General features: G+C 36.4%; 1 protein-coding gene across 1 annotated transcript in view; it reads right to left on the minus strand.

Annotated features, from left to right (window-relative positions):
* CD38 (CD38 molecule) overlaps positions 1-17,073 on the minus strand; it is a 142,577-nt gene that overhangs the window by 14,346 nt on the left and 111,158 nt on the right. The window contains exon 5 of the mRNA XM_053704119.1: positions 16,544-16,620. Within this exon, the coding sequence (XP_053560094.1) occupies positions 16,544-16,620 (77 nt within the window). The remainder of the gene's footprint in view (positions 1-16,543; positions 16,621-17,073) is intronic.

Genomic DNA, 17,073 nt, shown 5'->3' on the forward strand with positions numbered 1-17,073 from the left:
TCAAGTTTTTTAAGGTCTAAGTGATCACAATCCAAACGATTCCATATAGGAAAATGTTACTAGAAGGAACTGTCTATAATAAAACTGAAATAAAAACTCTGCTCTATGCAGATGATCTTCTGGTCTTTATAAGGAATACATCTAGAAATATACCGCGTTGCCCTCTCTCACCCTTATTGTTCAATTTGGCGATTGAGCCTTTAGCAATTAAATTACGACAATTACTAGAAGGAACTGTCTATAATAAAACTGAAATAAAAACTCTGTTCTATGCAGATGATCTTCTGGTCTTTATAAGGAATACATCTAGAAATATACCTATTCTAGTAGATTGTCTGGAGAAATTTGTCAATTTGTATAAGATTGGGTATTAAGGGGAGGATCTCAGAATATCTTTCTATTACGGGTAATCCCCTCTTTAAAGAAGGACTAAGGTCAGACGTTTTTTATAGGTGGAAAAGGAAAGGTTTGCTAAATGAATGTCAAGTTTTTTAATATCTAAATGGCAGAATGCAGATTAAAATGTTTGAAATTTTGAGAATGGAATATGACTTTCCCCAAAAAGATTTTTTTGCATATCTACAAATTAGACATTTTGCCAATAAGATGATAACTGAAAATGGGATTGATTGGAACGGGTCAGTTTATAGTAACTTAAAATAGGGAATTGTTCAATCTCTAGTTTAGACAAACTACTGTTGGAGAATGATGGTGTCAGGAATGTGCAGAATGTAATTTTAAAATGGCAAATAAAAGGGCTGCTTCAAATGAATGAAGAATGTATATCTCCTGCTCTAAAGAAATCACAGGTAATTTAAAATTCTGCAAGTATAAGAAAATTGCACGTTAATATTATTAGCCGGGTCTATTTCACACCTTCTTTATTACATAGATGTACTATTTGCTATTTGGATTGATGAATTAAATGTAATGCACCAATGGCAGAGCTGGAACTTTTTTTTTTGGTGTTGCCCCATGATTAATCAAGTCTGGGGCAAAATCAATTTTTAGTTAGACATGAAACCCAAACATTTTCTTTCATAATTCAGATAGAGAATGCAATTTTAAACAACTTTCCAATTAACTTCTATTATTTAATTTGCTTCCTTCTCTTGTTATCCTTTACTGAAAGGTTTATCTAGGCAAGCTAAGGAGCAGCAGAGAACCTAGGTTCTAGCTGTTGATTAGTGGCTGGCGGTTGCTTATATATATCGATTGTGATTGGCTCCCCATGTGTTCAGTTAGAAACCATTAGTGCATTGATGCTCTTTCAACATATGATACCAAGAGAATGAAACAAATTAGATAATAGAAGTAAATTAGAAAGTTGTTTCAAATTCTGAATCATGAAATAAAATGTTGGGGTTTCGTGTCCCTTTATGTAAGAATACGAAAGAAAATGTCAAGCTTTATCGTGATACAGTTGTCTTCTTGCTGCCCAAGAACAATATATTTAAGAGAGCTGATGGATTTTTCAATTTTGGTAGCTAGAAGTATAATTCTTAGTAAATGGATTTCTAAAAAGGCTCAGTCGAATAAAAAAATAAGATTTATAACTTTTTGATACTGGAGCATTGTGTATTAGACATCAAGAAGGAGCATGAAGTGTGCACATTTTTGAAGAGATGGGACTGTTATATTAAAGCCTGCTCCATGAAAGTACAAAAGTTGGTTTTATACCCTATCCGTTGTTCGAATGCTGTTATATTTAAAATTAGTGTGGGAGAATATGCCAATATATTTGATTAAAGGGACAGTCTAGTCAAACTTAAACTTTCATTATTCAGATAGGACATGTAATTTTATTCAACTTTCTAATTTACTTTTATCATCAAATTTGCTTTTTTTCTCTTGGTATCCTTAGTTTAAACTAAACCTAGGTAGGCTCATATGCTAATTTCTAAGCCTTTGAGGGCTGCCTCTTATCACAGGCTTTTTAAATCTCTTTTTAACACAAAGAGACAGAAAGTACACGTGGGCCATATAGATAACACTGTGTTCAGGCACAGAAAGTTATTTAAGATTTAGCACATTACAATGCTAAATGCAAGACAATAGATAATAAACAGTCATGTGATCTGGGGCTGGAAGAAGGTTCTTAGATACAAGGTAATCACAGAGGTAAAACGTGTATTATTATAACTGTGTTGGTTATGCAAAACTGGGGAATGGGTAATAAAGGGATTATCTATCTTTTAAAACAATAACAATTCTATTGTAGACTGTCCCTTTAAAAAGGGTATTCAAAGTAATGGAGGAAAGTGGTTTTGAGAGCGTGGGTTTGTGGGGAAAGGAAGAGGTTTTTTTTGTTTTATTATTTTGGATAAGAGTACAGATGAAAATGTTGTTTTTTTGTTTGTAAGACTCTGGTTAAGAGCTTAAATGTATTGTGCTTATTTTTTGGGTTATTTTTCTTTTCTTGATAAAATGGAACCGATGTATATGGATTGAGATAGAAAAAATTTGGTTCTATAAAAAAGGGGCACATCGAATTCAACACACAAAGGGTGTTGATAAAGTGCAAAGATTGCCTTTTTAACATTTTTGCCAGTATTTCGTGAAGATTTGGAATAGTTCTATTATCTTGTGCTTGTGCAATAAACTATGAAATGGTCAAAGATGCCATTTTAGATGTATATATCAATATATAGTCTACAGTCATTAAATCCATATTCATCACTATTGTATAGTGCCTCGGTAGTGGGCGGGACAGATATTTTTTATGTGTGTATATATGTATGAATAACATAATTTATGTAAGAACTTACCTGATAAATTAATTTCTTTCATATTGGCATATTGTCCATGAGCTAGTGACATATGGGATATACAATCCTACCTGGAGGGGCAAAGTTTCCCAAACCTCAAAATGCCTATAAATACATCCCTCACCACACCCACAATTCAGTTTAATGAATAGCCAAGAATTGGGGTGATAAAGAAAGGAGTAAAAAGCATCAACAAAGGAATTTGGAAATAATTGTGCTTTATACAAAAAAATCATAACCACCATAAAAAGGGTGGGCCTCATGGACTCTTGCCAATATGAAAGAAATTCATTTATCAGGTAAGTTCTTACATAAATTATGTTTTCTTTAATGTAATTGGCAAGAGTCCATGAGCTAGGGATGTATGGGATAGTAATACCTAAGATGTGGAACTTAACGCAAGAGTCACTAGAGAGGGAGGGATAAAATAAAAACAGCCATTTTCTGATGAAAAAAAATAATATACAACCCAAAATATAAATTTAATCTCATAAATGAAAGGAAAAATACTTAGATCAGAAGCAGAAGTATTAAACTGAAACAGCTGCCTGAAGAACTTTTCTACCAAAAACTGCTTCCGAAGAAGCAAATACATCAAAATGGTAGAATTTAGTAAATGTATGCAAAGAAGACCAAGTTGCAGCTTTGAAAATCTGATCAACTGAAGCTTCATTCTTAAAGCCCAGGAAGTGGAGGCTAATCTAGTAGAATGAGCTGTAATTCTCTGAGGCGGGGCTTGACCCGACTCCAAATAAGCTTGATGAATCAAAAGCTTTTTACCCACGAAGCCAAGGAAATGGCAGAAGCCTTCTGACCTTTCCTGGAACCAGAAAAGATAACAAATAGACTAGAAGTCTTCCTGAAATTATTTTTTAAACCTTGAAGAAGGAATTAAAGTAGTACCAGGCCTATTCCATTCCTTAGAAATCATATCAGAAATAGCATCAGGAACTGGAAAAACCTCTGGAATAACCACAGGAGGTTTATAAACACAATTTAAATGTCTACTATTTTTCATATCAAGAGGACTAGTTTCCGGCGTTTCCTTGCAACATACTGTGATTTACTACCCTTCCCTCCTATGTTTGAATATTTTTAGATGCTCTTTTTCAGGAGGCCCTGTTGTTGTGGTTGGATTCACGTTTGCTGGTCTTCCTGTTTTCATGGGCCTTATTTTGATTTATATGTTTTGTCTTTAATATATTATATTTAACTTTCCATATGCCTTTGAGATTTTTGGTTTGTTGTAATGTAAGTTAGATATGTCTCTTGATTATTTCAAAGCACAAAAAATACATAAAATTGTGAGGTTAAGATTCTTTATTATGCAATAAAAATAGAAAATGTGAGGTTTACCTATAGTATTTTTTGCATAACTGTGATGTAACAGACTTGTTTATTTTGTGGCAATTTGATTGTTATGTTCTTTTCTGCATATGTATCTGATTGCTGTAACATATTGCGTTTGTTATTTTATATGTAACCTCAATCAAAATTATTTAAACAAAAAAAAAAGAGGACTAGTTTCCTCCATATCCAATGTAATCAACACTTCTTTTAACAAAGAACGAATATACTCCATTTGAAATAAATAAGAAGGTTTGCCAGTGTCAATATCTGAGGCAGGATCTTCTGAATCAGATAGATCCCCATCAGAGAAGTATAATTCAGCATGTTTCCGGTCATTTGAAATTTCATCAACTTTATGAGAAGTTTTAAAAGACCTTTTACGTTTATTAGAAGGCGGAATGGCAGACAAAGCCTTCTGAATAGAATCAGAAATAAGTTATTTTAAATTTACAGGTATATCTTGTGCATTAGATGTTGAAGGGACAGCAACAGGTAATGAACTACTACTGATGGATACATTCTCTGCATGTAAAAGTTTATCATGACAACTATTACAAACCACAGCAGGAGATATAACCTCCACAAGTTTACAACAAATGCACTTAGCTTTGGTAGAACTGTTATCAGGCAGCAGGGTTTCAACAGTGAGACAGGCTCAGATTGGGACATCTTGCAAATGTAAGAGAAAAAAACAACATATAAAGCAAAATTATCAATTTCCTTATATGGCAGTTTCAGGAATGGGAAAAAATGCAAACAGCATAGCCCTCTGATAGAGAAAACAGGCAAGAGGCATATAGGAATGGGGTTTAAAATAATGAAAATATTTGGCGCCAAATATGACGCACAACAAACAGAAAAATATTTTTTCGCGCCAAAAACATCCGGAATGACACACCTTGTGAAGGACTCGGCGTCGGCTAAGATGCCTGAAATTACGAATTTGCGTCAACGAACGTAACTTCTCGCCAAAAAAATCTTGCGCCAAGAATGACGCAAAAAACTCTTGCATTTTGCGCCCTTGCAAGCCTAATTCTGCCCGCGAATTTAAAAGACAGTCAATTTGAAAAAGAGACTATACCCCAGGTAAGAAATACATTTTTCCTAAAAAAGCATTTCCCAGATATGAAACTGATAGTCTGCAAAAGGAAATATACTGAAACCTGAATCATGGCAAATATAAGTACAATGTATAGCAAAAATGTTATTACTGGCACTGCGATAGTGTGTCTAGAGGAAATAAGCCCTTACAGGACCGGTGCTACCCTTAATAACTAGTTAAATAACTGATATCCTATTAAAGAAATAGGGCAAACGAAGGGAGATATAGCACTCCACCTCTATATGTAAATGTGAAGTTAGTTAAAATATAACCTTTAATAATAAAAATTAATACTAGTGATCCAGAGTTGTCTGGTGTCAGCCACCACTCTTACAAATAAATAATTAAAAGTTCCAGTCACACTACATACATCTAAAGCTATATACCTGCCTGTTTCCTGGCCGATAAACTGCTCACGTCGGCTTCAGGTGACAGAGGCAAGAACAGACCATTAGATGAGTATGACTGGTACAGTTAAACAGTTATACAAACGCGTTTCGGCCTTTAGAAACGGACTTTATCAATGTGTTATCAAATTTTTTCATTCGAGGAAAAAAAAAAAAGTTTTTCATTTTGCTTGAATGAAAAAATTTGATAACACATTGATAAAGGCCATTTCTAAAGGCCGAAATGCGTTTGTGTAACTGTTTAACTATACCAGTCATACTCATCTAATGGGCTGTTCTTGCCTCTGTCACCTGAAGCCGACATGAGCAGTTTATCGGCCAGGAAACAGGCAGGCATACAGCTTTAGATGTATGTAGTGTGACTGGATCTTTTAATTATCTATTTGTAAGAGTGGTGGCTGACACCAGACAACTCTGGATCACTAGTATTAATTTTTATTATTAAAGGTTATATTTTAACTAAATTCACATTTACATATAGAGGTGGAGTGCTATATCCCCCTTCTTTTGCCCTATTTCTTTAATAGGATATCAGTTATTTAAATACAAGTATAATACATATATTTAGAAAAATACATAAAGTGCCAAACCATAGCTGAGAGTGTCTTAAGTAATAAAAACATACTTACCAAAAGACACCCATCCACATATAGCAGATAGCCAAACCAGTACTGAATCGGTTATCAGTAGAGGTAATGGTATATAAGAGTATATCGTCGATCTGAAAAGGGAGGTAGGAGATGAATCTCTACGACCGATAACAAAGAACCTATGAAATAGATCCCCCGTGAGGAAAACCATTGCATTCAATAGGTGATACTCCCTTCACATCCCTCTGACATTCACTGTACTCTGAGAGGAATCGGGCTTCAAAATGCTGAGAAGCGCATATCAACGTAGAAATCTTAGCACAAAATACTTCACCACCTCCATAGGAGGCAAAGTTTGTAAAACTGAATCGTGGGTGTGGTGAAGGGTGTATTTATAGGCATTTTGAGGTTTGGGAAACTTTGCCCCTCCTGGAAGGATTGTATATCCCATACGTCACTAGCTCATGGACTCTTGCCAATTACATGAAAGAAATATATATATATATATATACACACACACACACAATAGCCATATGTGATATCCTGTGCAGCTAGCAAGATCTGCAGGAAACGTGAGAAAACAAAAATCATGACCTCAAATCGCGCTCTTAAAATGTCTGTTTTTTTCTAAGTTACAGTAATGTCCAATAGCGGACCTACTCAACAGAGGGCGCTGGTGCAAAACTTTTTGCAACTCAGTAATGACCAATATTAATAATATAGTGCTCCTGACTGAAGAGCTGACTGGATTTAACACTGTGGTGGAATTGGCCTGCAATCTGTCTTGTAAAGTTGCCAACCTAGAGTTGCCTTCAGGGATAGCAGCCTTTACCACCAGGTGGAGGATGTGATTACAAATTAAGCACAAATGTCATCAATTCTGATTTTCTTTTACCTAAAGATTGATATTAATTTAAATAATGCTGGTTTAAATAAAATACAATAATTAATCATCTCATTTGTCTGACTTCACCAGTTATTTATAAATGATAATTGCACTGGAAGTGCATCATCACTATTTCTGGTTTCATTTTTGATTGTACAATGTTCTTACTTTAGGGCAGTTTGGTGGCCCAGGATATTGAGCATCTTGTTTGTGCAACTCCAGATTCCAAATCAAACTGGCTTGAAAAAACACCTTCGGCTAGATTACGAGTTTGGCGTTAGGCTTAAAAAGCAGCGTTGGCCGGTCCCAACGCTGCTTTTTAATGCCCGCTGGTATTACGAGTCTTGCAGGTACAGGTGTACCGCTCACTTTTTTGGCCAGACTTGGAAATACCACAAATCCACTTACGTCAATTGCGTATCCTATATTTTCAATGGGACTTGCATAACGCCGGTATTACGAGTCTGACAAAAAGCGAGCGGTACACCCTCTCCTGTCAAGACTGGTACCGCATTTAAAAGTCAGTAGTTAAGAGTTTTACACTACAGCGCCGTAGCATAAAACTCTTAACTAAAGTGCTAAAAAGTACACTAACACCCATAAACTACCTATTTTTGTACACTAACACCTTGAAGATCACCATACCGGGAGAAGTCTTCACCCAACCGGGCCGAAGTCCTCAACGAAGCCGGGAGAAGTCTTCATCCAAGCCGGGCAAAGTGGTCCTCCAGGCGGGAAGAAGTCTTCATCCAGACGGCATCTTCTATCTTCATCCATCCGGCACGGAGCGGGTCCATCTTCAAGACATCCGGCGCGGAGCATCCTCTTCCATCGAAGTCTTCTTACTAAATGACGGTTCCTTTAAGTGACGTCATCCAAGATGACGTCCCTTCAATTCTGAATGGCTGATAGAATTCAATCAGCCAATCGGAATTAAGGTAGAAAAAATCCTATTGGCTGATGCAATCAGCCAATAGGATTGAACTTCAATCCTATTGGCTGATCCAATAGGATTGAGCTGGCATTCTATTGGCTGTTCCAATCATCCAATCGGAATTGAAGGGACGCCATTTTGGATGACGTCACTTAAAGGAACCGTCATTTAGTAAGAAGACTTCGATGGAAGAGGATGCTCCATGCCGGATGTCTTGAAGATGGACCCGCTCCGCGCCGGATGGATGAAGATAGAAGATGCCGTCTGGATGAAGACTTCTGCCCGTCTGGAGGACCACTTCGCCCGGCTTGGAAGGGGGTATTGGGTGGGTTTTAGAGTAGGGTTGGTCGTGTGGGTGGTGGGTTTTAATGTTGGGGGGGATTTGTACTTTTATTACAGGTAAAAGAGCTGATTACTTTGGGGCAATGCCCCGCAAAAGGCCCCTTTTGTTAGGGGGATTAGATTAGGTGTAATTAGTTTAAAAATCTTGTAATTTGTTTATTATTTTCTGTAATTTAGTGTTTGTTTTTTTTGTTCTTTAGATAATTTTATTTATTTGTATTTAATTGTATTTAATTTAGGGAATTAATTTAATTATAGTGTAGTATTAGGTGTAATTGTAACTTAGGTTAGGTTTTATTTTACAGGTACATTTGTCTTTATTTTAACTAGGTAGTTATTAAATAGTTAATAACTATTTAATAACTATTCTACCTAGTTAAAATAAATATAAACCTGCCTGTAAAATAAAAATAAACCCTAAGCTAGCTACAATGTAACTATTAGTTATATTGTAGCTAGCTTAGGGTTTATTTTATAGTTAAGTATTTATTTTTAAATAGGAATTATTTAGGTAATAATAGTAATTTTATTTAGATTTATTTAAATAATATTTAAGTTAGTGGGTGTTAGGGTTAGGGTTAGACTTAGATTTAGGAGTTAATAACTTTAATATAGTGGTGGCAACGTTGGGGGCGGCAGATTAGGGGTTAAGAAGTGTAGGTAGGTTGCGGCGACATTGGGGGTGGCATATTAGGGGTTAATAAATATATAGGTGTCGACGATGCCGGGGGCAGCAGATTAGGGGTTCATAAGTATAATGTAGGTGGCGGCGGTGTCCAGAGCAGCAGATTAGGGGTTAATCAATATAATGTAGGTGTCGGCGATGTCGGGGGCGTCAGATTAGGGGTTAATAAGTGTAAGATTAGGGTTGTTTAGACTCGGGGTTCATGTTAAGGTGTTAGGTGTAGACATAAATGTATTTTCCCCATAGGAATCAATGGGGCTGCGTTAGGAGCTAAACGCTGCTTTTCTGCAGGTGTTAGGTTTTTTTTCAGCCGGCTCTCCCCCATTGATTCCTATGGGGAAATCGTGCACAAGCACGTTCAGCCAGCTCATCGCTAACGTAAGCAGCGCTGGTATTGAGGTGAGATGTTGAGCAAAAGTTTGCTCTACGATCACTTTTTTGGGGTTAACGCCGGGTTTGTAAAAACCCGTAATACCAGGGCTGTCTGTAAGTGAGCGGTGAGCATAAACTGCTCGTTAGCACCGCATAGCCTCTAACGCAAAACTCGTAATCTAGGTGCTTGTTTTTAAATTCACAAGAACTATTAAGCAATGCAAAAGAGGTCCTTAGAACCAACTCTTTATTTGCATGCATTTTAAACCAAGTGTATAGACACAGTTCTCAATTACCTATTGTCTGTGCTGAATGTGTCTAAATACTTTTTTTTTTTAACATATGTAAAAATAAATCTATGATTGTAATTAGCCAGTCATGTGATATGCATTTATGCTTACTGCAGCACAAGGTGTTTTTCTAAGCCAGTTAGATTTTTGTGTTGCAGGTTTAACCAAAGGAGGAATGGCACACGTGCAGAATTCTATTGTATGTTAAATAGGTAGCAAAAAGATGAACATACAGTATATCGGTATCCAATTTATTCTGATTGGTAGGACAAGCAGGGTGATACGTTACACAGGTATTAAAGGATATAAAGCTCAAAATTTTTCTTTTGTGATTCAGACAGAGCATACCATTAAATTTTTTTTTTCATTTTACTTCTATTATTTGCTTAGTTCCCATGATATTCTGTGTTTAAGAGATACCAAGGTAGTCATTTGGAGCACTGCATGGCAGGAAATAGTGCTGCCATCTAGTGTTCTTGAAAATGTATAACATTCTTGCGAAACCGTTACTATACAGTGCTCCAGAAATGGGACGGCTCCTAAGCATACGTTCCTGCTTTTCAACAAAAGATACCAAGAGAAAAAAGAAAAATTGATAATAGAAGTAAATTAGAAAGTTGTTTAAAATGACATGCTCTATCTGAACCATGAAAGAAAAATGTTGGGTTTCATATCCCTTTAAGGTAGCAAGAAGTTAAACACTAACTACAGGGAGTGCAGAATTATTAGGCAAATGAGTATTTTGACCACATCATCCTCTTTATGCATGTTGTCTTACCCCAAGCTGTATAGGCTCGAAAGCCTACTACCAATTAAGCATATTAGGTGATGTGATCTCTGTAATGAGAAGGGGTGTGGTCTAATGACATCAACACCCTATATCAGGTGTGCATAATTATTAGGCAACTTCCTTTCCTTTGGCAAAATGGGTCAAAAGAAGGACTTGACAGGCTCAGAAAAGTCAAAAATAGTGAGATATCTTGCAGAGGGATGCAGCACTCTTAAAATTGCAAAGCTTCTGAAGCGTGATCATCGAACAATCAAGCGTTTCATTCAAAATAGTCAACAGGGTCGCAAGAAGCGTGTGGAAAAACCAAGGCGCAAAATAACTGCCCATGAACTGAGAAAAGTCAAGCGTGCAGCTGCCAAGATGCCACTTGCCACCAGTTTGGCCATATTTCAGAGCTGCAACATCACTGGAGTGCCCAAAATCACAAGGTGTGCAATACTCAAGGTAAGAAAGGCTGAAAGACGACCACCACTGAACAAGACACACAAGCTGAAACGTCAAGACTGGGCCAAGAAATATCTCAAGACTGATTTTTCTAAGGTTTTATGGACTGATGAAATGAGAGTGAGTCTTGATGGGCCAGATGGATGGGCCCGTGGCTGGATTGGTAAAGGGCAGAGAGCTCCAGTCCGACTCAGACGCCAGCAAGGTGGAGGTGGAGTACTGGTTTGGGCTGGTATCATCAAAGATGAGCTTGTGGGGCCTTTTCGGGTTGAGGATGGAGTCAAGCTCAACTCCCAGTCCTACTGCCAGTTTCTTGAAGACTTCTTCATACAGTGGTACAGGAAGAAGTCTGCATCCTTCAAGAAAAACATGATTTTCATGCAGGACAATGCTCCATCACACGCGTCCAAGTACTCCACAGCGTGGCTGGCAAGAAAGGGTATAAAAGAAGAAAATCTAATGACATTACCTCCTTGTTCACCTGATCTGAACCCCATTGAGAACCTGTGGTCCATCATCAAATGTGAGATTTACAAGGAGGGAAAACAGTACACCTCTCTGAACAGTGTCTGGGAGGCTGTGGTTGCTGCTGCACGCAATGTTGATGGTGAACAGATCAAAACACTGACAGAATCCATGGATGGCAGGCTTTTGAGTGTCCTTGCAAAGAAAGGTGGCTATATTGGTCACTGATTTGTTTTTGTTTTGTTTTTGAATGTCAGAAATGTATATTTGTGAATGTTGAGATGTTATATTGGTTTCACTGGTAAAAATAAATAATTGAAATGGGTATATATTTGTTTTTTGTTAAGTTGCCTAATAATTATGCACAGTAATAGTCACCTGCACACACAGATATCCCCCTAAAATAGCTATAACTAAAAACAAACTAAAAACTACTTCCAAAACTATTCAGCTTTGATATTAATGAGTTTTTTGGGTTCATTGAGAACATGGTTGTTGTTCAATAATAAAATTAATCGTCAAAAATACAACTTGCCTAATAATTCTGCACTCCCTGTATTTCCAATAGCAATGTTGTAGTAAAACATGCAGGATCAAACAGAGGTATTCCTAGAGTTTTACAGTCCATTAAAAATAAGGAGTATCACACACAAGTATTCTGGCAACATGAAATGGTAAATCAGTTACCAATAGGTCAGGCAAATCATATATGAGTACTCAGGTATAGGTAAAGTTGTGATCCAACAGCAGTTCAAGAGGTTGCAAGGTGTCATACACAGGTATGGAGGCACAGGCAGATTTAAGATCCAATAAAAAAGTAATGTGATGATAAAAAGAAGTCAGCAGAAAAGATAATCATACCAGAAGACAGACAAAATGACTCAATACACAAGCCCAGGCATAGCAGCCAAACATTAGCCATGTCCATCTGAGGAGTGGAATTTGTAAATATATGTTTAACCCATTTGCGAGTGTTAAACACAAATGGCTGGATCCATAGATACTTGTGAGGATGATGAGGAGCCTCATTTTAAAGGCAAGATTTTATATGAAATTCATTCAGCATCATTTAACTATATTTTCTGCAGTTTCGCTAATGGGTAGTCCTGCCATTAACATTTGTAGAGCTATACAAGTAAATAATAATAATCTGTAATTGCACAAATTGCCCAATCTCATTAAACATCAAATGCAAACCACTGGCAATGTGGAAAAACAATAATTAAAAACAATAATTAAAACTACAATATTCTGGAAAGCCCCATGCACAAAGTTTAAGTAAATGTAATTGTAAAATATCAGCAGTTCTGTTTTGTTATAGTAAAATTGTCTCGAAGATGGAATGAAGCGCATCTCACAGATACGGACAAGATGCTGGCTGTGCACATTCTGAAGTAATCTAGAAGCACAGTTGGGGCTCGATCTGATATACAGCGTAGTTTTTTGCGCAAGCGAGGGAACCCGCGCCGCCCGTAGTTTCACCTCGCACATCGGGGTATTACATATACCCCGCCGGCAGTTGCTAAAGTGCCGTAAGTCGGACAAACTAGCGATGTCCAGATATGAGGGTAACTACAAATTTCTGGAGTCGCCAGTGACTTACGGCACTTTAGAAACTGCCTGCGCCTAAGAAAACTAACTAAATTTTAAATCTCCCGTAACTGTCTAACACGCCTCCCAAAAATAGCCCGACATGTATACCCCTATATCCGCAATCCCCCTCACTCCTAATAATAAATGTATCAATCCCTAGACCGACAACCGCCCACAGCGCAATAGGCCTAATTATTAACCCCTAAACCGCCATAGCCCACACCGCAATAAACCTATCCTAGTATTAACCCCTGAACCACCACTCCCGGAACCCGCTGCACCTAAATAAAGTGTTTAACCCCTAAACTGCTGCTCCCGGACCCCGCCGCACCTAAATAAAGTGTTTAACCCCTAAACCGCCACAACCGGACCCCGCCGCCACCTACATTAAATGTACTAACCCCTAATCTGACCCCCTACACCGCCGCCACCTATATTAAATGTATTAACCTCTAATCTGACCCCCCTACACTGCCGCCACCTACATAAAATATATTACCCCCTAAACCTAAGTCTAACCCTAACACCCCCTAACTTAATTATTATTTAAATAAATCTAAATAATATTAATATTATTAACTAAATTATTCCTATTTAAAACTAAATACTTACCTATAAAATAAACCCTAAGATAGCTACAATATAATTAATAATTACATTTTAGCTATTTTAGAATTTTGCTAGGTACAATAGCTATTAAATAATGAATAACTATTTAATTTAATACCTAGTTAAAATAATTACAAAATTACCTGTAAAATAAATCCTAATCTAAGTTACAAATACACCTAACGCTACACTATCAATAAATTAATTAAATAAATTAACTACAATTACGTAAAATAAAATACAATTAAATAAACTAAACTATATTACAAAAAAAACATTCACTAAATTACAAAAAAATTAAAAATATTGCAAGAAATTTAATCTAATTACACCTAATCTAAGCCCCCTAATAAAATAAAAAGCCCCCCGAAATAATAAAATTCCTTATACTAAACTAAATTACAAATAGCCCTTAAAAGGGCCTTTTTTCGGGGCATTGCCCCAAAGTAATCAGCTCTTTTACCAGCCCTTAAACTGGCTTTTTGTGGGGCATTGCCCCAAAGTAATCGGCTCTTTTAACTGTAAAAAAAGAAATACAAGACCCCCCCGAACATCCCTTAAATATTGTAGGTATTGTATTTCTTTTTTTTACAGGTAAAAGAGCTGATTACTTTGGGGCAATGCCCCGCAGAAGGCCCTTTTAAGGGCTATTTGTAATTTAATTTAGGGTAGGGAAATTTTATGATTTTGGGGGGCTTTTTTATTTTATTAGGGGGCTTAGATTAGGTGTAATTAGATTAAAATTCTTGTAATATTTTTTTATTTTTTGTAATTTAGTGGGGGTTTTTTTGTAATATAGTTTAGTTTATTTAATTGTATTTTATTTTAGATAATTGTAGTTAATTTATTTAATTAATTTATTAATAGTGTAGTGTTAGGTGTATTTGTAACTTAGGTTAGGATTTATTTTACATGTAATTTTGTAATTATTTTAACTAGGTAGCTATTAAATAGTTATTAACTATTTAATAGCTATTGTACCTAGCTAAAATAAATACAAAGTTACCTGTAAAATAAATATAAATCCTAAAATAGCTACAATGTAATTATTAATTACATTGTAGCTATCTTAGGGTTTATTTTATAGGTAAGTATTTAGTTTTAAATAGGAATAATTTAGATAATAATATTAATATTATTTAGATTTATTTAAATAATAATTAAGTTAAGAGGTGTTAGGGTTAGACTTAGGTTTAGGGGGTAATACATTTAATGTAGGTGGCGGCGGTGTAGGGGGGTCAGATTAGGGGTTAATATATTTAATGTAGGTGGTGGCGGTGTAGGGGGGTCAGATTAGAAGGTAATACATTTAATGTAGGTGGCGGCGGGGTCCGGGAGCGGCGGTATAGGGGTTAAACACTTTATTAGGTATTGCGGTGGGGGATTGCGGTTGACAGGTAGATAGACATTGCGCATGCGTTAGGTGTTAGGGTTTTTTTGTATGCGTTTTAGGGCGTTACTCAGCGCAAGGCCTGCTACGGCTGCATTTTATGGCGAGGTGAAAATGGAGTAAGTTTTCTCCATTTTCGCCACGTAAGGCCTTGCGCTGGATATTGGATACCAAATTGCATGGATTTTAATTGTTAGAATATGGGGGAAAAACTACGTCCGACGGGTGAAATATACATGCAGCATTTATATTCGGCGCTGTATATAGGATACCAAACCCGTGCAAAAACCAGCGTCACCAGCTTTTGCAGGCGACGCTGCATATCGGATGGGGCCCTAGGTTTTGTTTGTCTACACTGAATTCATAAAGACTTTATACTGAACTATCTTATCTTGTAGTCATGTCTGGCTATTTCAAAGCTCATGACGTTTTTGTTAGGGTTTCACCCTGCTTTGTTTGCTATTTGCTGCTGGCTGCCATTTTACTCACCTTTCTCACTGAATCTGCTGCAGAGTGTGTAACGCTGCTCACTCTCCTAGGTGCCCTCTTATGGTCAAATTGGTGAACATCATCATTGTGAGACAGGTTGCAGTCCCAGAATTATGATGTCATCACTTATTATTTAAATGGCATCTGTTCAGTATGCTTTTACCCTTGCACTTGCTCAGACTTCCTTGTGAGTTTCTGTGTTCCAGTTCCTGTGTATTACCTGGCTTTTCTGATGTCCCTTCTGGATCCTGATCCCTGACTTGTTCCTGATTCTGCTGCTCTCTTGGTTGCTGACTCCGTCTCGTCTGACTACTTACTTTGGCTCCTGACTACCAGCTCTGGCTTTGACTCCTGGCTTGTCATTTTGCTTTTGGACTCTTTATTATTTTGTTTTAATAAAGGTGTGATTATTTTTGCATTTCACGTCTCAGTCTGATTATTGGTACTCTGACAGTTTTATTGATTTTGAAATTATTTTGCTTGAATTTTTTTCAAGTTTATTTGTTTTTATGGACTTTGTTATAGAGGGTGTTTTGTTGTATATTTTCATTGACTTGTTCTGTAATGTTTTGAAGGCGCCTATGTAATGCAGGTACACTATGCAGTGGAACTTGTTTAATTACACAGAAAGGTGAGCAGCTATATACATAATGCTCCTTTGATTACAAAAGAGAATGACTTGCAACTCACAGACATGACAAGGGGTGGAAGCAAATCTTTTTCAATTTCCACAATTTTAAATTTGCGATGTTGCAGTTTTTTTTTCTGAAAGATAACAATTTCATAAATGTGTTTTATTTTATTTAATATTAGAGCATTTTACTATTGCACATTTATTTTCTTTTAACTTTGTCGGCAAAGAATAAAACAGGACACTTTCTGCTGATCAGAAGTTTTAGAGCACTGTCTACAACTGTTTAAACTGCAATAAAAACTAGAAAATAGGGGTGTTGTAAAACGTTTGACCGGTAATGTATGAGACAGACAATAACTATTTTATGAACTGTATTAATGATAAAAAGAGAAACCTACTGCACCTGTTGTAATCGACAATTCCATTGGCTGCTGAACCATTCAGCATGATAGTAACCAAACCACATGCGTTTCTGGCAAACTAGATATGAAAATATTAAAGAGAATGTTTACTGAAAATAAAAATAATTATTTAATGTTAAAAACATAATAATAATAACCTAAAAGAAAAACATGCATTTTTTTCAGTCTCAAACAAACAAGTTCTAAATTTAAAGAGCCACTAAGATTTAAAAAAAAGTACAAAGCTCTTTACGTAGTGCTTTTTGATTGCATCAAAGTTGAATTTAAATATATCTTTTAGACCCTTGTGGGTCCAGTCTTACTAACTCTTCCTGAAACAACTCATCTGGTGGTGCAGCTAATCACACAAACATTACCACCAATTCCATTTTAAGAAAGGAGAGTGCATTCACTGCACCCCTGCTTTTATATGACAAATGTCACTGAAGCAGAGGTGTGCTCTTTTTTTAAAATATATATTTAAAGGGACATGAAATCCAATTTTTTTCTTTCATGATTCAGATAGAGAATA

Source organism: Bombina bombina, chromosome 2 (genome assembly GCF_027579735.1).
Source record: "Bombina bombina isolate aBomBom1 chromosome 2, aBomBom1.pri, whole genome shotgun sequence".
Taxonomy (NCBI): domain Eukaryota; kingdom Metazoa; phylum Chordata; class Amphibia; order Anura; family Bombinatoridae; genus Bombina; species Bombina bombina.